General features: G+C 34.8%; 1 protein-coding gene across 1 annotated transcript in view; it reads right to left on the reverse strand.

Moving 5' to 3' along the window:
* Positions 1 to 325: 325 nt before the first annotated feature.
* PEX13 (peroxisomal biogenesis factor 13) overlaps positions 326 to 17,775 on the reverse strand; it is a 32,995-nt gene continuing 15,545 nt past the window's right edge. Inside the window, exons 2-4 of the mRNA XM_005889036.2 lie at positions 9,423 to 10,117; positions 5,364 to 5,489; positions 326 to 3,026 (exon numbers count right to left, since the gene is read on the reverse strand). Coding sequence (XP_005889098.1) covers positions 2,728 to 3,026; positions 5,364 to 5,489; positions 9,423 to 10,117 — 1,120 coding nt within the window. The 3' untranslated portion in view covers positions 326 to 2,727. The remainder of the gene's footprint in view (positions 3,027 to 5,363; positions 5,490 to 9,422; positions 10,118 to 17,775) is intronic.

Genomic DNA, 17,775 nt, shown 5'->3' on the forward strand with positions numbered 1-17,775 from the left:
CTGATTGTGTAAGGGACATATATACTAGTGTCTCAGAAGATGATAGTTCTTCAGAATACAGTTCTGATTCTGACAGAAAAAAGAAAAAAAAAAAAAAAAGACGAAAAACCTGAGTGATGGATTCTGATACAGAAAGTGAAAATGAAACTCACTGGGCTGGAGACTTTACAGGTGTGTCAGGTATAACTACTGAGTGTAATAACCCAAAGAGAGCTAGTGAAATAACAGAATTAACTTTTGGGTGGCAGAAATAAAAACTGTTGGCCATAGGCGTTAGTTTCTTCAAAAATTCCCCAGTCAATAATGAGTTAACTCATCTTAAAGGTAAGTTTTATATAAGTGTAAATTCAATATTTTCTTTAATCACAATAGAAAAGACACATGGATCTGCAGTAGCTAATATACACAATGATATGATGAAAATCAGACTTTTACATTAATTGCAATCCTGTAAAGAGTTAACAGTTTGTCTTCAGAAAATGTCAATCAAGTTTAATATATTTTTATTTGTCCAATAACTTCACAATCTATTAAAAATAAAATGTTAACTGCATTTAACATTTGTTCTTAGCACAAGATAAAGGACATCAGTATTCAAGTAAATATATGACACACTGATAGACTAAATCAAATACCTAAATAAAATGTTAAAACATGAAAATTTATAAAGCTTACCTTTTTCCTTTCTATACTGATAAACTACAATCAGAAAAAAAATTTAAATGAAACCTGTTTTATTGTTGTAACTTGTGATTATTGTATTTAATTGAAAATGTTTTTGTTTGTTTGTAATTTCTACAAAGCAGCAGTCCTTAAATAAGTTTCTAAAAATAACAATATTGAAACCTAAAACTGTCATGATAAGAAAGGTTACAAAATTTCTCTGCTTATTCCTAAATTCCTTTTCTAGATTCTTATTATAAAAGGAATTTTTAGACATAAACAATGTACATAAAATGTATGTTGCAATTTAGCATTCTTAAACAAACAAACAAAAAACCATAAGAAAAGTCAAATTGTTTTTTTCATTTATTTTGTGCTATACTCTTGTCCCTATACATCTTTAATGGCAATCATAAAGACCCCTTTTCTAATCTAAATAGCACCAACTCAAAATTTCACCTCTACTTGCATTCAATTTAGATGTCTCAACATCAAATTTAATAATTTGTCTTATACAAAATTTGTTTCAAGAACAAAATTTCCATAAATGACTTTCTAACAAAGCAAAGCAGAACCTCTAACTGTAGAATACAAATGGAAAATAGTATATAAGGAACTTAATCTCCTCAACTTGAAGGTTTGAAGAACTAGGTGTTAGAAAAATACGTCTAGATAACAATTTTACTATTTTATTACTTTTTTCTGCATGGGGTCAACATTGTATTTTAAATGATACATTACTTACTATATTGTCACAAAAGAGAGGTTCCCAAGAAGTATTTAGTAAAATTCTATGTTGATTATACATATACTTGGCTCCTAATGTTTTAGTTTGAATTATTCCAGAATTACTTAGTTGTTGAACATAAACTCTATAAGAAAAAGATCAAAGTCTTTGTCAAATAATTTCAAGTTTTCAACAATATCTGTAATGTATTTTCATACTCTGTATAACTGATATTATTTTTGTAATGTAATAGCAAGTATATGAATTTTCCAATTTTGTGGGGAAATATTCAGTGTACTGAAATTTAACTGTACCTAAAATCATTCCTAAACAAGTCAAATAATATTATCATATTCTAAATGGCAATTCAGCCATTTTATTTATAGTCTCAGTAGTAAAAACTGAACCTAAAAGAAATATGTACCCAATGTAACACACTCTCAATGTTTAAAGAACAGCCTGAATATGGAATTTAAAAAATAATTTTAATAGGCAGAAGCAGAGACTCTGTGAAAAGATTTAAAACCATTACTGCTAGAACTGAGTTGCAAACTTAAAGAACTTGAGTCTAGGCTGGAGAAAAACAAAGTAAATCTTTCAGATTAAGAATTCTAATTCACCCAGGATGAAAACTAGTCACACATATAAAAAGTCGTATGACCCTCTAAAGAAAAGGAAGCAATCTGTAAGAAAGATAAATTATAGCCTTTTTACTAGCAAGGAAAACTATTCGGGCTTACTATCACCCTGGAACCATTTCCTTCACAATGCTTTTAGCAACCTTTCTAAGATAAAATTTTCAAAAATACAATAAAACATAATAGCATTAATTGTTGTTGGGTGAAAACATTTTACTACTGCCTAAAGCAAACCCAATACTGGATGTAATACACATCAGAAAATTTTTATTATTCAGTTTATTTAAAGTTGTAGAAAAATTAGCCTGTTCTCATGCTGTCACTCAATTCCTGAGGATTCCAAGTCAATTAAACTAGAATTTTAAAATGTATTAGTGATCCCTACTGTAGCAAACTGTGTATTCTACAGTTCATCAATCTCTTTCAAGAGAAACACAGGGTTTCAAATAAGATGAAAATGATAGTCTCCATAATCTTATAATCTAGGCTAAACAAATATCCTCATGGTCCAATAACTCGTAAAACATAACCAGGTCACTAGACCAACATACTAGTGTACAACTTTAATAATTTCTAGCAGCAAAACATCTTAAATAGTCATTAACAAATGTTTTCATTGGATTGCAGATTAATTTCTTTGTAAGAAGAAATTTTTAAAAAGTACTCTATAGTTCAACTTCAGGCAAACAATGAAAGTTATCAAAGATCTTGTTTATCTCCATTTTTCCCAGTGGAATCAGATGCAACCGGAACCTTATTCGTTTCAACAAAAACAGATTCAAAGGCAGCTTCCTGGTCATCCAAAGAATCAGCAGCTGTGGCTCCTTTAATTAGTGTTGTGTTGGTAAAAGACTGTTGCTGCTTGGAAATTTTACTGGATTCCACTGTTTTTCTACCTCTTCTTTTACCAAGAATTTTGACATAATTAGCAGGTATAAGTCCTGTTGTTTGACCATCAAGACTGGCCAGAAGCCAACCACGTACTCTGGGTTGTTGCTCTGATGGAAGAAAAGACAGCCTTGTAATTATAACATACTTTGAGGGTTCAACAGAATATTGATAGTAAAATGTTAAAATCTGTGTTATACTTACATAATATAGTATACTCATAAATAAATAGTGCATATGAATATTTAAAATCAAGATGACTAGGCTCAATTCTAGGATCCCTTCTTATAACATTTTAAATTTTGTATTTATGAAAAATTTTTTCAGCCTTGAAGAACATAAAGTTTATGTCAGTTGGTGCATTCATAAAGAAAAAAAATTCAGTTCTCTCAACAGCTGAAAATTAACATCAATGTTTTTCATATTTTAAATTGAAATTTAAGGAATGAGTATCTCACTACTTCTTGATAAGTTAGAGTGAGTATAGAAAATAGATACATTCATTTATATAAGCCAGCTTTCTTTATATATTTTTCGCTGAAATTAAAAAAAATCCATTCTATGTGATTGCAATTCACAATCCTGAAGGACAATGAATGTTAATTTTAATCCAAGGTGGACAAAAATTGAAGACCTCAGTTACTTACGGCCACATAACAAAAAGTTAATACTCTAAGCTTAAAGTAGAAAAGATTATATAAATACTCTCACCTATTTAAAAAGAAAATTTATTGAAGTATAGTTGCTTTACAATGTTGTGCTATTTTTATTTACGTCTTTAAAAAGCTGTTTAAGTTTTAGTTCAAAACTGTAAATCTGGCATAATATGGCATTTTCATGTTTCTGTATAATAAAAAGGAAAAAAAGTTAAATTAACCATGTCTGTGACTGACTTTGTTCTAAATGCCCTAACATACCTATGTTAGCAATGAATAAAGTAAAGAAGCAAAGCCAAAGTGTTAAAAGGCACTATTAGTTGAACAATAATCTGAGATATAAAAATTTTCTGGAATATTATAATTGGAAGAATCCACATTTGATCTTTACTTTAAATTTAATTTATTAAAACTAATTATCTGTATTTTCCTCTAACAATAAATCTTAAAAAGAAAGAATTCTTTTGAAATCTAAGTAAATCACTATTTTGACTAGAAGAAAAACATGAATATAATACTTAATAGCCAAAATTTTTCTTAAATTTACATTTTATTATTTAAAATTTTTTTCTTGGAAGCCTGGGTTTTGTGTGTGAAGAGATGAGGCAGAGATTTAGCAAATTTGATCCAAGATTTTCAACTAGTTACCAAATTAAACTAATGATTTGAACACCGAAGATATTTCTTCCTTATGTAAAGAGTGACTGACACCAATAAAATGGCAGTTTCCATTAACAGATCACATGGAAAACAGCCAAAGTGATTAAAATACAGGTTCTGAAGTCAGATAAATCTAGGTTCACAGTCTATCTCCATTATATTTTAGGTAACACTGGACAACTCACTCATTCTGAGTTTCAGTTTTCTCATGTGTAAGCCAGGAATAATTACAGTACTTACTTCCCAGCATTATTATAAGGTTTAAATGAAATATGTACAGTGTCTAGTACATTTATTTTTTTCTTTTTTTGACCACTCTGCAGTTAGCGGGCTCTAGGCAGTTTAGAGCACTGAGTTCTAACCACTGGACTGCCAGGGAATTCTCCCTAGTAAATACTAAGCAGTCTATAAATGACCATTCTTATTATTGTTACTAGTATCTTTACCAACAAAATGTAACTTTTCATAGCAAAACTGAATCCCTACAAATGCACACATACAAAAAATCATTTTTTTTTTGGTAAATCTGCAAAACTTCTGATCATCGTTACTGGGGAAAAGTGAAGGAAAAGGCCATTTTGTTTAGAGCCATTAAAAATTATTAGCAACCTGGTCTGAAAATTAACCTGAATGTCTATAAATTTCTTGCTGAGGTTCTTTAATACTTTATGACAGTAATTCCTAAATATTCATGTTGAAGTCTCTAAGGCAAACATGATTCAAGTAAAAAAACAACACTAGTATCAGCAACAAAAGACCAACAGGGATGTTTTAGATGATGCCAGGCAATTACTTTGGTTTATTAGGTTCATTACATTTAGTGCTTACCTCATGTTTTTGGGTTGGTAATTAACTTGGAATTCAAATGTTTTAAGTTTAGAAGAGATCATATAAACAAAATCTTTCCTTATCTCAGTGAAATACAGGAACAACTTTGCTGGGACATTTCTCTCCCATTCCCCCAGATTTCAAAGGTTTACACTGACAAAAATAAATTCTAGTAACTACCTCTGAGTTAACTAACAGTGACCAAGATCCTTTTTGTCCCCCATGATGCTTTAATGCAGTTTTCAATACGTTTACAAATTCTAAAAGTGCACAGATAATTCCCATTTATTCATGTTTTCTTACCTTTGAGAGCTAAGTTCAGCATATCACCAGCACGGAAAGAAATTTCTTCTTCAGATACGGCAACAAAATCATATTCTGCTCTAGCAACTACATGGTCATCCTCACCACTTGCCCAGTTGGTATTGTCTATAAACCAAATTAAGAATTAAGATTAGGTTCAGTTCAGTCGCTCAGTCGTGTCTGACTCTTTGTGACCCCATGAATGGAAGTTAAAAAAAAAGATATTCCAGTGGCTGTGGTTTGCAAACTATATAAATTTATTTGCCAAGAGAAAAGCTGTCCCACAAAGTAATTTCCACAATTAACACTATGTAAGATCAACAATATGTTCAATATCTTTTACAAACTTTTTCCTTTTAAGTTCCAAATTCTAGTTTCCTTATTTTAAGCCAGGGGTAGGCAATTTTTTTTATAGAGTAAAATAATTTTGATAGGGAATATTTTAAGCTTTGTAGGCCATGAGGCAAAATTGAACATGTTGTGTAGTTTCTTATAAAATGACAGAAAAAATTTTTCCATAAATTTTATGAAAAATTCAAAATATAATAATTGAGTTCTTTTTTTGTAATATAGGTCTATTGTAAAGAGTGGAATCTTTTTGGGGTAGGATAATATTTCATTTAATTTGGGGTTCAAAGATAATATTTTCTATCATCTATTATCAATTGCAAATATACATCTGTTGACACTAATTTTTAATGAGATTTAAGGTATCTCATTTTGAAAATGTTTTTTCACAAAGATATGTATTGCCAAATTCTAATACCAATCCACTGAATATGGGATTTTAATAAGCATATTCTCCTAAGAAGGTGAAACGCATAGAATAGTTAAATTCTGATATTAACCTTTTAACATGTCATTTCATTAAAAACTAATCACTTTCAAATGAAGATTAAATGGAAGGTCTTCAATGGCAGTTAAATGGGTTCTGAAATATGGACATTTCCTACACACTTGCATGCTGCTGCTGCTAAGTCGCTTCAGTTGTGTCCGACTCTGTGCAACCCCAGAGACGGCAGCCCACCAGGCTTCCCCGTCCCTGGGATTATCCAGGCAAGAACACTAGAGTGGGTTGCCATTTCCTTCTCCAATACATGAAAGTGAAAAGTGAAAGTGAAGTCGCTCAGTCGTGTCCGACTCTTAGCGACCCCATGGACTGCAGCCTACCAGACTCCTCCATCCATGGGATTTTCCAGGCAAGAGTACTGGAGTGGGGTGCCATTGCCTTCTCTTGTATGGAGGTCCAAAAACACCTCTGAATTGCAGAATGACACAGAAAAGTATAACTGCTGCAAATTTATGTAGGAATGGAAATCTTGTTTCATTAACTTTTGACAATCTATGATGTATAAAAGCAATGTGACACTACTTGTGATTCAAATGATATTAGTTGTTGTCAAAGTGACTTTACTCCAATGCTATTTTGCCTTACAGTTTTAGGTTGAACTCATTAAGAAGATTACCAAGTCTGAAGCAAAGACTGATTTCCAAAGCCACTTAGTGTTTTCTATTAGTGGCTCATGGTGATTCTTGTTTTTCAGAAAAATTTCAATCTTGGCCTTGATCCTCCCAAAACAGTAATAAAATTTAACCACTGACTGCTCAGTCATCTCACTGCTGTATGGTAGGGCAAGTCAGTATCTTCAGTGTCTTCTCCTAATAAAAATTCACAGAACTGATAACAGTTATGTCCACAAGAGTGACTGAAGTTCATCTTTGACATTACTAGTTCAATAAGATATGATAAATTCAAATATTTTATGCAGTGTACCTGCTGATGAAGAATACTATAAATAACTATCGGCTTTAAAAACTGTATTTTCAAAATTCTGTAAATTTTGTCCTGCCCAGTCTTCTGTTACACACAAATTTTTACCATTAGTTACAATACATCTCTGTAGATGTAACTTCAAGTTGGGTTGGATTAGTGTGTTTTCCAACTGCTTTGAAAATACTCATCTGTAGTTGTTCCCTGCAGTCTGTTCACAGAGGCAACACCTTCAATCATTTCAAATTCAACAGTACTCTTCCAATAAACTACCAAACAGTATCAGTATCTATTGGGTCCTCATGAGCCAGGTAAATCCATTCAAGCCAAGTAAATCCATTTGCCTAGTTTTAAAATGACTATTGCTGTTGTTTCAAATACTCTTCCAGAAACTGTTCTCCCTGAAATGTTAATAGTCTCAAACAAGTTTACTTTCTCTGAACATATTTCCTTGGTTGTTGCAATAACCAGTGGTAAACAGATTTCCTTGCTAATCTGACAAAGAAGCCTCTCAGAAACTTACTTTGACTGAAGGCTTATTTTTTCTTTGTTTGTTCCTTCTGCCCCACCCTGTTTACAGGTGAGGGAATTCTGCTCTGATGAGATATCCCATTTTGAATTTTCTGATTTTTCTGACTGTTGACTTCCTGTCAGTTGGGAATACTGTGATGAGTGCTCAGTCTGGGAATGGTGATGTATATTGTATCACTTTAACATAGCTATGTTGTCACTGCATAACAAATGCAATGCTTTGCCACCTAATACTAGAATAATCCAGACAATACTGTACCTTCAAAGTGTGACATTCAAAGTACACTTCACTGTTCTTTTCTCATGAGGTATGTCTGCACTCATAATAAGAAATATGTACTGCAGTTTAACAATACATGTCACACTCAATACATCGTCAAGTTATAATACTGAGATATGCAGTGTGTAGAACAAGTGCAAGGCAACAAGAGTGCCAACAAACATAGGGTCTCTGTTATAAACTACTCAACTCTGGTCTTTCAGTACATAAGCAGCCATAATAAAATGCACATGAATGAATGTGGCTGTGTTCTAATAAAACTTTACTAATGGACACATGCTCCCTCTCTGGCCTCAGATTAAAAAATCACCTCTCCTTTTCACCTGTCTTGGATCGTATCCTCTCCTACTCTCTTACAGGAGGCTTCATCTTTTGACTCCTCTCCGTGGAAATTAAGATCGTCCATTTCTAGGTTCCAATATAATTTCTCAGCTTTACTTCCCAGTATCCTTCTATCTAATATTATAGGACAGTTGATGAACAATTCTTATAGTTCCTGCCTATATACTTTTGTTCAAGCTTTTCCATCTGCTTCACAGTCTTGTTTTTTTCCTACATAACTGATGGAACAGTATCTGTCTTTCCAAAATCTAACTTAGATGCTACTTCTTTCTAGATACAAATAGTCAAAAAATGTCAGCTTCAATTCTAAATTGAGATAATATTCTGTATCAGTTGACAGAGTAGGGGCTTAACAGTCAAAGATGCCTCATTTTGGTTTTGGTTCTAGCTTATTAAAGATGTGACCCTGAGCAAGTAACTTCTTTGAACTTCAGTTCTATCACTTATAAAATGAGAATAATTCCTCTTAGGATTGTTTTAAGAATTAAATGAGTAAAGTACTCAAAATACTTAGCACAGTGTCTTGCATATAAAAAAGGTTCCATAAATCTTATGTTTCTCACCAACTGTCATACTCCTTACACTCTTTATGCCTCACTACAATTACCTATATATGTGTCTCACTTCTCTCTCAGTATGTTTTAAAAAGGATAAGGGATTTAATTCCCTGTTATCTCTGTATCTTCTACAGCATCAAGTTTAGTACTTTGTGAACAGTAGTTAAGTAATGTGTGCTGTTAAACTGAACTAACAAAGAATAAATCAACAAGTCTGTTTTTGCTGTATGTTCCTCTTCCAGTTTTGAAGTTCTTAACTGAAAAAAAAAATAACTCAATCAAAAGATTAAATACAAACGAATATAAAAAAGCTAACTAATCTATTATTGAAATTTAAGACTTATACATATATATAGTATTTTTTGTTTTCATGTATACCATTTCTTAAAAGTCTTTATTGAATTTAGCATTACTTCTGTTTGGATGTTTTGGTTTTCTGGCTGTGAGGTATGTGGGATCATAGCTCTCTGACCAGGGATTGAACCCACACCCTCTACGTTGGAAGGTGAAGTCTTAACTGCTGGACCACCAGGGAAATCCTTGTTACATGGTTGTTAAACCCATTCTATTATTCTTACCTGTTACTTCATCACTGTGAGTAGATAGCAGTTTCCAGATGAGGTAAGGACCACCAAGGATAACAGCAAAGAATAAGAATATTGGCCAAGATTTTGCTGAGTTAGCTGCTCTGTCCTCAGCACCAAGGCAAGCCACGGTTCCTTCACTTTCTGCCCATAGGTCCTCATTCTCCAAGCCTCTTCTTAAACCTATCATCCACTGTAACCGTCTATAAAGATACCTTATAGTCCTAACTAATGCAAAAGCTGAAAAAACCTTTGTGAAGTGTATTTTTAATCGGGAAAAGTGGTTTGCTACATCCAATACAGCTCTGAAACTGTTATAGACAGCTGAAAAAGTAGCATCCATCATCATGCTGACAGAGGCAAATGCATGCACAATACTTTCAATGGACTGAAATGCACCTCTGCTGCTTTCTTCAGCTTGCTGAACGAATCTACTAGGTGGAAGATCATCTATACGAAGGCGGTTATAGCCCAGCCCGTTATATCCATAACTATAAGGGCTATAGCTTCCATAAAATGAATTTCCATAGGCACCATATCCAGAAGAAAATGAACTGTAAGCAGGTCTGAAAGTGTTCAAATTGCCGCTTCCTGTCTGCTGTGATGGCCTTGGAAGAATGGGTGGTGGCACTCTGGTAAGTGTTGGCTGTCCAGGTCTTGTCAATAAAGTAGGACCCAATTCAGCAGATCTAAAACCAAAAAAGATTCAAAATTGTAACTTAAGCACACAATAAATTCATTCAAAGTAACTACTAAACTTGCTATATAAACAGTATTATGATTCTATTGAGTTCAGTTCAGTTCAGTCACTCAGTCATGTCTGACTCTTTGCAATCCCATGAACCACAGCACGCCAGGCCTCCCTGTCCATCACCAACTCCCGGAGTCCACCGAAACCCATGTCCATTGAGTCGGTGATGCCATCCAACCATCTCATCCTCTGTCGTCCCCTTCTCCTCCTGCCCTCAATCTTTCCCAGTGTCTTTTCCAATGAGTCAGCTCTTCACATCAGGTAGCCAAAGTATTGGAGTTTCAACTTCAACATCAGTCCTTCCAGTGAACATCCAGGACTTCCTCTCCTTTAGGATAGACTGGTTGGATCTCCTCACAGTCTAAGGGACTCTCAAGAGGCTTCTCCAACACCACAGTACAAAAGCATCAATTCTTCTGCGCTCAGCCTTCTTCACAGTCCAACTCTCACATCCATACATGACCACAGGAAAAACCAAAGCCTTGACTACATGAACCTTTGTTGGCAAAGTAATATCTCCGCTTTTGAATATGCTATCTAGGTTGGTCATAACTTCCCTTCCAAGGAGTAAGCGTCTTTTAATTTCATGGCTGCAATCACCATCTGCAGTGATTTTGGAGCCCAGAAAAATAGTCAGTCACTGTTTCCACTGTTTCTCCATCTATTTTCCATGAAGTGATGGGACCAAACGCCATGATCTCAGTTTTCTGAATGTTGAGCTTTAATCCAGCTTTTTTACTCTCCTCTTTTACTTTTTTTACTCTCCTCTTTTACTTTTATCAAGAGGCTCTTTAGTTCTTCTTCACTTTCTGCCATAAGGGTGGTGTCATCTGCATATCTGAGATTGATATTTCTCCCAGCAATCTTGATTCCAGCTTGTGCTTCCTCTAGCCTAGCATTTCTCATGATGTACTCTGCATATAAGTTAGATAAGTAGGGTGACAATATATAGCCTTGACATACTCCTTTTCCTATTTGGAACCAGTCTGTTGTTCCATGTCCAGTTCTAACTGTTGCTTCCTGCCTTGCATACAGATTTCTCAGGAGGCAGGTCAGGTGGTCTGGTATTCCCATCTCTTTCAGAATTTTCCACAGTTTATTGTGATCCACACAGTCAAAGGCTTTGGCATAGTCAAGAAAGCAGAAATAGATGTTTTTCTGGAACTCTCTTGCTTTTTCCATGATCCAGTGGATGTTGGCAATTTGATCTCTGGTTCCTCTGCCTTTTCTAAAACCAGCTTGAACATCTGGAAGTTCACGGTTCACATATTGCTGAAGCCTGGCTTGGAGAATTTTGAGCATTACTTTACTAGCATGTGAGATGAGTGCAACTGTGTGATAGTTTGAGCATTCTTTGGCATTGCCTTTCTTTGGGATTGGAATGAAAACTGACCTTTTCCAGTCCTGTGGCCACTGCTGAGTTTTCCAAATTTGCTGGCATATTGAGTGAAGCACTTTCACAGTATCATCTTTCAGGATTTGAAATAGCTCAACTGGAATTCCATCACCTCTACTAGCTTTGTTTGTAGTGATGCCTCCTAAGGCCCACTTGACTTCACATTCCAGGATGTCTGAGTGATCACACCATCATGATTATCTAGGTCATGAAGATCTTTTTTGTACAGTTCTTCTGTGTCTTCTTGCCACCTCTTCTTAATATCTTCTGCTTCCCTGGTGGCTCAGACGGTAAAGCGTCTGCCTGCAATGCGGGAGACCCGGGTTCAATCCCTGTTTTGGGAAGATCCCCTGGAGAAAGAAATGGCGACCCATTCCAGTACTCTTGCCTGGAAAATGCCATGGACTGAAGAGCCTGGTAGGCTACAGCCCATGGGGTCGCAAAGGAGTTGGACATGACTGAGTGACTTCACTTTCCTTTTCTGTTAGGTCCCTACCATTTCTGTCCTTTATTGAGCCCATCTTTGCATGAAATATTTCCTTGATATCTCTAATTTTCTTGAAGAGATCTCTAGTCTTTCCCATTCTATTGTTTCCCTCTATTTCTTTGAATTGATCGCTGAGGAAGGCTTTCTTATCTCTCCTTGCTATTCTTTGGAACTCTTCATTCAAATGGGTATATCTTTCCTTTTCTCCTCTGCTTTTCACTTCCCTTCTTTTCACAGCTATTTGTAAGGCCTCCTCAGACAGCCATTTTGCTTTTTTACATTTCTTTTTCTTGGGGATGGTCTTGATTCCTGTCTCCTGTACAATGTCACAAACCTCCATCCATAGTTCATCAGGCACGCTATCAGATCTAGTCCCTTAAATCTATTTCTCACTTCCACTGTAGTCATAAGAGATTTGATTTAGGTCATACCTGAATGGTCTAGACTTTCTTCAATTTCAGTCTGAATTTGGCAATAAGGAGTTCATGATCTGAGCCTACTAAATCTAGTAAATAGGTTCCTCTAAAGAGTTTCAAGAGTAAGGAATAATCTGTAATATCCAAATGCTTAGAATCTGTTAAGAAGAAACTGGGTAAGATAAAATGGCTGACTAAAAACTCTTTTTCTTGTTTACTTGTGCTTGCATTAGTAGTAGTATCTTTAACCTGGGGTTTCTTTTAAAGACATATGTCCATTTCTCAGAGTTAGTTACAACTTGATATCTATCCATCCTTACACCTAAAATGGCACTATCTTAACTACGGTAGTTTTATAATAGTTCTTAATAGCCAATAAAACAACTCTTCCCACAATATTCTTCATCTTCAGCAGTGTCTTGGCTAGCTGACCCACTGAATATCCAGATATATTTTAGAATCAGAGCTTGAAGTACTATATTGCTCTCCTTGCAAAAGCCCTATTGAGATTCTGATTTGGGATTACACTAAATTATAGATTAATTTGAGGTAGTCAACATCTCCAAAATACTGAGTTTAAACTTAAGATTATAACATATACTCCATTTACTTATGTTTTGAAGATTTTTCTCAATAATTTCTTTTAAATAACCACCAAGTCTCAGTGTTTTATAGTTTACTGTGTGGAGGTCTTTCTTTAGATTTACTTCTATATATTTGGGGGGTTTTGATGTTATTGTAAATGATGTCTTTCTAAAATTTCACTTTGTTGCTGTTATATAGAAATAATTGATTAAAATATATAGTCCTTATATCTAGCAGCCTTATTTTGGATTCTTTTGTATTTTCTAGAATCTTAAATATCTGTGGTCATATTGTATGTGAATAACAATAGGTTATTTCTTCCTTTTTTCAATTCTTATAGCTTTGATTACTAAGGCATTGCATCTAGGACTTGCAGTACAATCTTGAATAAATGGAATGATAGAAGGCATCCTAGTCTCATTCCCAGACTCAAAGGGAAAATTTTTAAGATGGCACTGCCAATTATCATGTTTGCTATAGGTTATAGATCTAGTAGTTCCTTTTCTATTTTTAAGGAATGTACAGTGCAGTGGTGGTTCCAAGTGGTGGATATTCCTGACCCAGGGATCAAACCCGCATCTCTAGCGTCTCCCGAACTGGCAAGAGGATTTTTTACCACTGGCACCACCTGGGAAGCCTGATGGTTCCAATATCAAATGGCAAATTTCAACAATGCAAAAACCAGAATTACTTTTGCACCAACCTAATATATATAAAATCGGTAACTAATAAGAACCTACTGTATAGCACAGGGAACTCTACTCAGTACCCTGTAATGGCCTATATGGGAAAAGAATCTAAAACAGTGGATACTTGTATATGTATAATTGATTCACTTCTTGTACATTTGAAACTAACATGACACTGTAAATCAATTATACTCCAATAAAATTTTTTTTAAATGCCCGTTGAACTAAATGATGTGTTTAGGGTCAATGTGTTCTACATGCTGGTACAAATTTCCTATCTTGTTGTGGACTGCTACTACATAGTTTGAAAAATAGCATCCAGCCCATAGATTCTCAGTAGCTACAGAACACACCTGTGGTGTCTAATCAGTTTCTAACCCAACAAGTTCTCAGTCTTGATTATTATTTTTGTTCTAGAAATTCCTTTCCTTTTTTAATAGTTTCCAATTCTCTGTCAAAATTCTTCTTTTACTGACGTCAACATATTAAACAAAATTCAAAGTCTCTTTGAGACACAGATGTATAGAACAGTCTTTTGGATTCTGTGGGAGAGGGAGAGGGTGGGATGACTTGGGAGAATGGCACTGAAACATGTATATTATCATATGTGAAATGAACTGCCAGTCCAGGTTCAATGCATGATACAGGGTGCTCGGGGCTGGTGCACTGGGATGACCCAGAGGGATGGGATGGGGAGGGAGGTGGGAGGGGGGTTCTGGATGGGGAACACATGTACACCCATGGCGGATTCATGTCAGTGTATGGGAAAACCAATACAATATTGTAAAGTAATTAGCCTCCAATTAAAATAAATTTATAATTTAAAAAAATAGTCTCTTTGATAATGCCAATATCTAGAGTCCCTATGAATCTTTTTTTCCCCTAGCTGTTTACTTAGCTAACATTTATGTTGTATAATGTTCTCCTGGTCTATTTGATTTTTCTGTGCATCAGCAATCATTATTATAGCAATAATTTGAGATTCTGGATGATGTTCTCTTTCTCCACGTATGTTTCATTCTAGATATTCTTTTTAAAAGTTGAAATGTAGTTGATTTACAATGTTTTGTTAGTTGCAGGTATACAGCAAAGTGATTCAGCTATATATATACATGTACAGTCAAAGCTATGGTTTTTCCAGTAGTCATGTATGGATGTGACAGTTGGGCCATAAAGAAGGCTGAGCACTGAAGAATCAATGCTTTCAAACTGTGGTGCTGAAGAAGACTCTTCAAAGTCCCTTGGATAGCAAGGAGATCAAATCAGTCAAATCCTAAAGGAAATCAACCCTGAATATTCATTGGAAGGACTGATGCTGAAAATGAAGCTCCAATACTATGGCCACCTGATGGGAAGAGCTGACTCACTGGAAAAGACCCTGATGCTGGGAAAGATTGACGGCAAGAGGAGAAGGGGATGACAGAGGATGAGATGGTTGGATGACATCACCAACTCAATGCACATGAGTTTGAGCAAACTCAGAGATAATAAGGACAGGGAAGTCTGGTGTGCTGCAGTTCATGGAGTCACAAGAGTCAGACACGACTGACTGACTGAACAACAACAAAATAAGTGCATATACATATACATAACTGAACATATACATTCTTTTCCGGATTTTTTTCTATTATAGGTTATTACAAGATAGTGAATGTAGTTCCCTGTGCTATACAGTAGTTCCTTGTTGTTGTTTATCTATGTAATATACAGTAGTATATACCTGGATAGTGTTTTCTGAACTATCCTTTAGTTTGGTTCAGGCATGCTTCTAAGGCTACTATCAATTCATAATGTCCTTAATTTAATTTCAGGAATTGATGATTTGAAGCTGGGCTTCTGTTTCTATAAGGGCCTGTCTACTTCTTTTATATCCTTATAGCTAGATGTTATCTTTTCAGGGTCTAACATAAATGCATGGGTAATTTATCAATATCTCCTCTTGCAGGGCATATGAATTCCAACCATGCTTCAAAAAAGTGCTATTCAACTAGCTTCATTATCTAAGCTACTATTTCTGAAATCAGCAGAAGCTTATATGGAAAAACTGCATCCAAAGGCCATGTTCACCTTTATGAATTTTCAGCTTTCCTGAATCTGAGCTCCATAAATCTTTATTTTCTTTTTTGCTCTAAAATGCCTTCTAGCAGATGTTTTTATATTCTGCTTATCTTTCAACTTGTCCTCAATTACTTTTTTTTCCCTGAATTACTTATTCTGCCATCATCAAAAGTTCTTCCTATAATTCTTTATCCATATTTTATACAGTTGTTGCTGTTTAGTCGCTAAGTTGCATATGACTCTTTTGCAACCCCCATGGACAGGCTCCTCTGTCCATGGGACTTCCCAGGCAAGAATATATTAGAGTGGATTGCCATTTCCTTTTCCAGGGGATCTTCCCAACCCAGGGATCAAACCTGCATCTTCTGCATTGGCAGGTGGATTCTACAGTATCTTACATTTATTTATGCATCTGACTCTTCCTGTAAACAGTGAGCTCCTCAAAGGCACAGGAGTTCTCCTTGCTTCTCCATCACCTACTATAGAGCTTAGCAGATAAATAGATACTGATACAAACACTTATAGGGTTTACCAGGTGGCTCAGTGGTAAAGAATCTGCCTGCGTTAAAACCAAACTGAGTACATGTGCACACACACAGACTCTATGTGGAGTCTTTCATTAATAAGTATTTAATACACATGTATCACACAGACTATTAATATAGATTTTCTTTATATATCCTTGTATTGTTCCATAAATTGTGATGACTATCTAACTTAAAAAAACATAGGGAATTAAATTTAGACATTTGATAATAAAAAGATTTCATATACTACATATGAAATGTAGTATATTCCTCTTACTCTTCTTTGTTGCTGTTTTTGGCTGCCCTACTTGGACTGTGGGATTTTAGTTCCCCAATCAGGGACTGAAACTGGGCCCTCAGCAGTGAGCATTTAGAGTCCTGACCACTGGACCATCAGGGAATTCCCTCTTCTTTGGTTTTAATGGTCTCTGTTTCTGGCATACACAGATAGATTCAGTGGGTATATATGGTTTTGCTTTATGTTACAACAAGCATAACTAAAGAAGCCTATGGTTAGAAGAATAAAAGATTTTTCCATAGTGCTGAAAGTGCAAAAAGTCTCCCCCACCCAGTTTTTTATCTTGAAAAGTTTCAAACAGGAAAGAAAAAAAAAAAAAAAGAGCATGAAAGAAAAGTACAATGAATAACCACATACCTTCCATCTAGATTCAATAACTGCTATCATTTTGCCACACTTGCTTTCTCTTTCTCGCTCTACAGTCTTTTAAAAATTCTTGAACTATTTGAAATTAACTTGCAGACCGAATAAATTACTCCCAAATATCTCTGCGGGCATTTCCTAACAACAAAGATATTTCATACAAAACAGTAATACTGTTTTCCCATCTTTGAAAATTAACAAATCCATATTCTCCATTACTCAATTGATAATTCAAAATATATCCATTACTCTCAATTATCTTTGTCTAAATAGCTTTATTGATATATAATTCTTATACCATAAAATTTACCCATTTAAAGTGTAAAAAGCAAGATTTTTCATATATTCACAGAGGTGTACAACTATCACTGTATGCAATTTCAGAAAATTTTCATCATCCCAAATAGAAATCCCATATTCATTAGCAGTCACTCCCTGTTTCTTACTCTCCTCTAATCCTGGGTAATCACTAATCTACTGTCTGTGGCTATAGGTTTGCTTTCTTTGGACATTTCCTATATAGTTGATCCTTGTTATCTGTCATACTTGTGTTCCCATAAAGCTGAAAGCACTGAATTAGCAAGTACCAAACACTGCTCAAGAAGGAAACAACAAGTTAGGTTCCTTCAAGCTTCTGGTCAAAACATTTCATCTGATCAACACAGATACTTGCTTTATACTTGTACGCTTCTCTTATATAACTACTTTTATTGTTGACTCATTAATGAACTCCTGGCCTAAAGTACAACAACTCAAGTCTGAACAAAGTTTATCTAA

This window comes from Bos mutus, chromosome 11, assembly GCF_027580195.1.
Source record: "Bos mutus isolate GX-2022 chromosome 11, NWIPB_WYAK_1.1, whole genome shotgun sequence".
NCBI classification, from domain to species: domain Eukaryota; kingdom Metazoa; phylum Chordata; class Mammalia; order Artiodactyla; family Bovidae; genus Bos; species Bos mutus.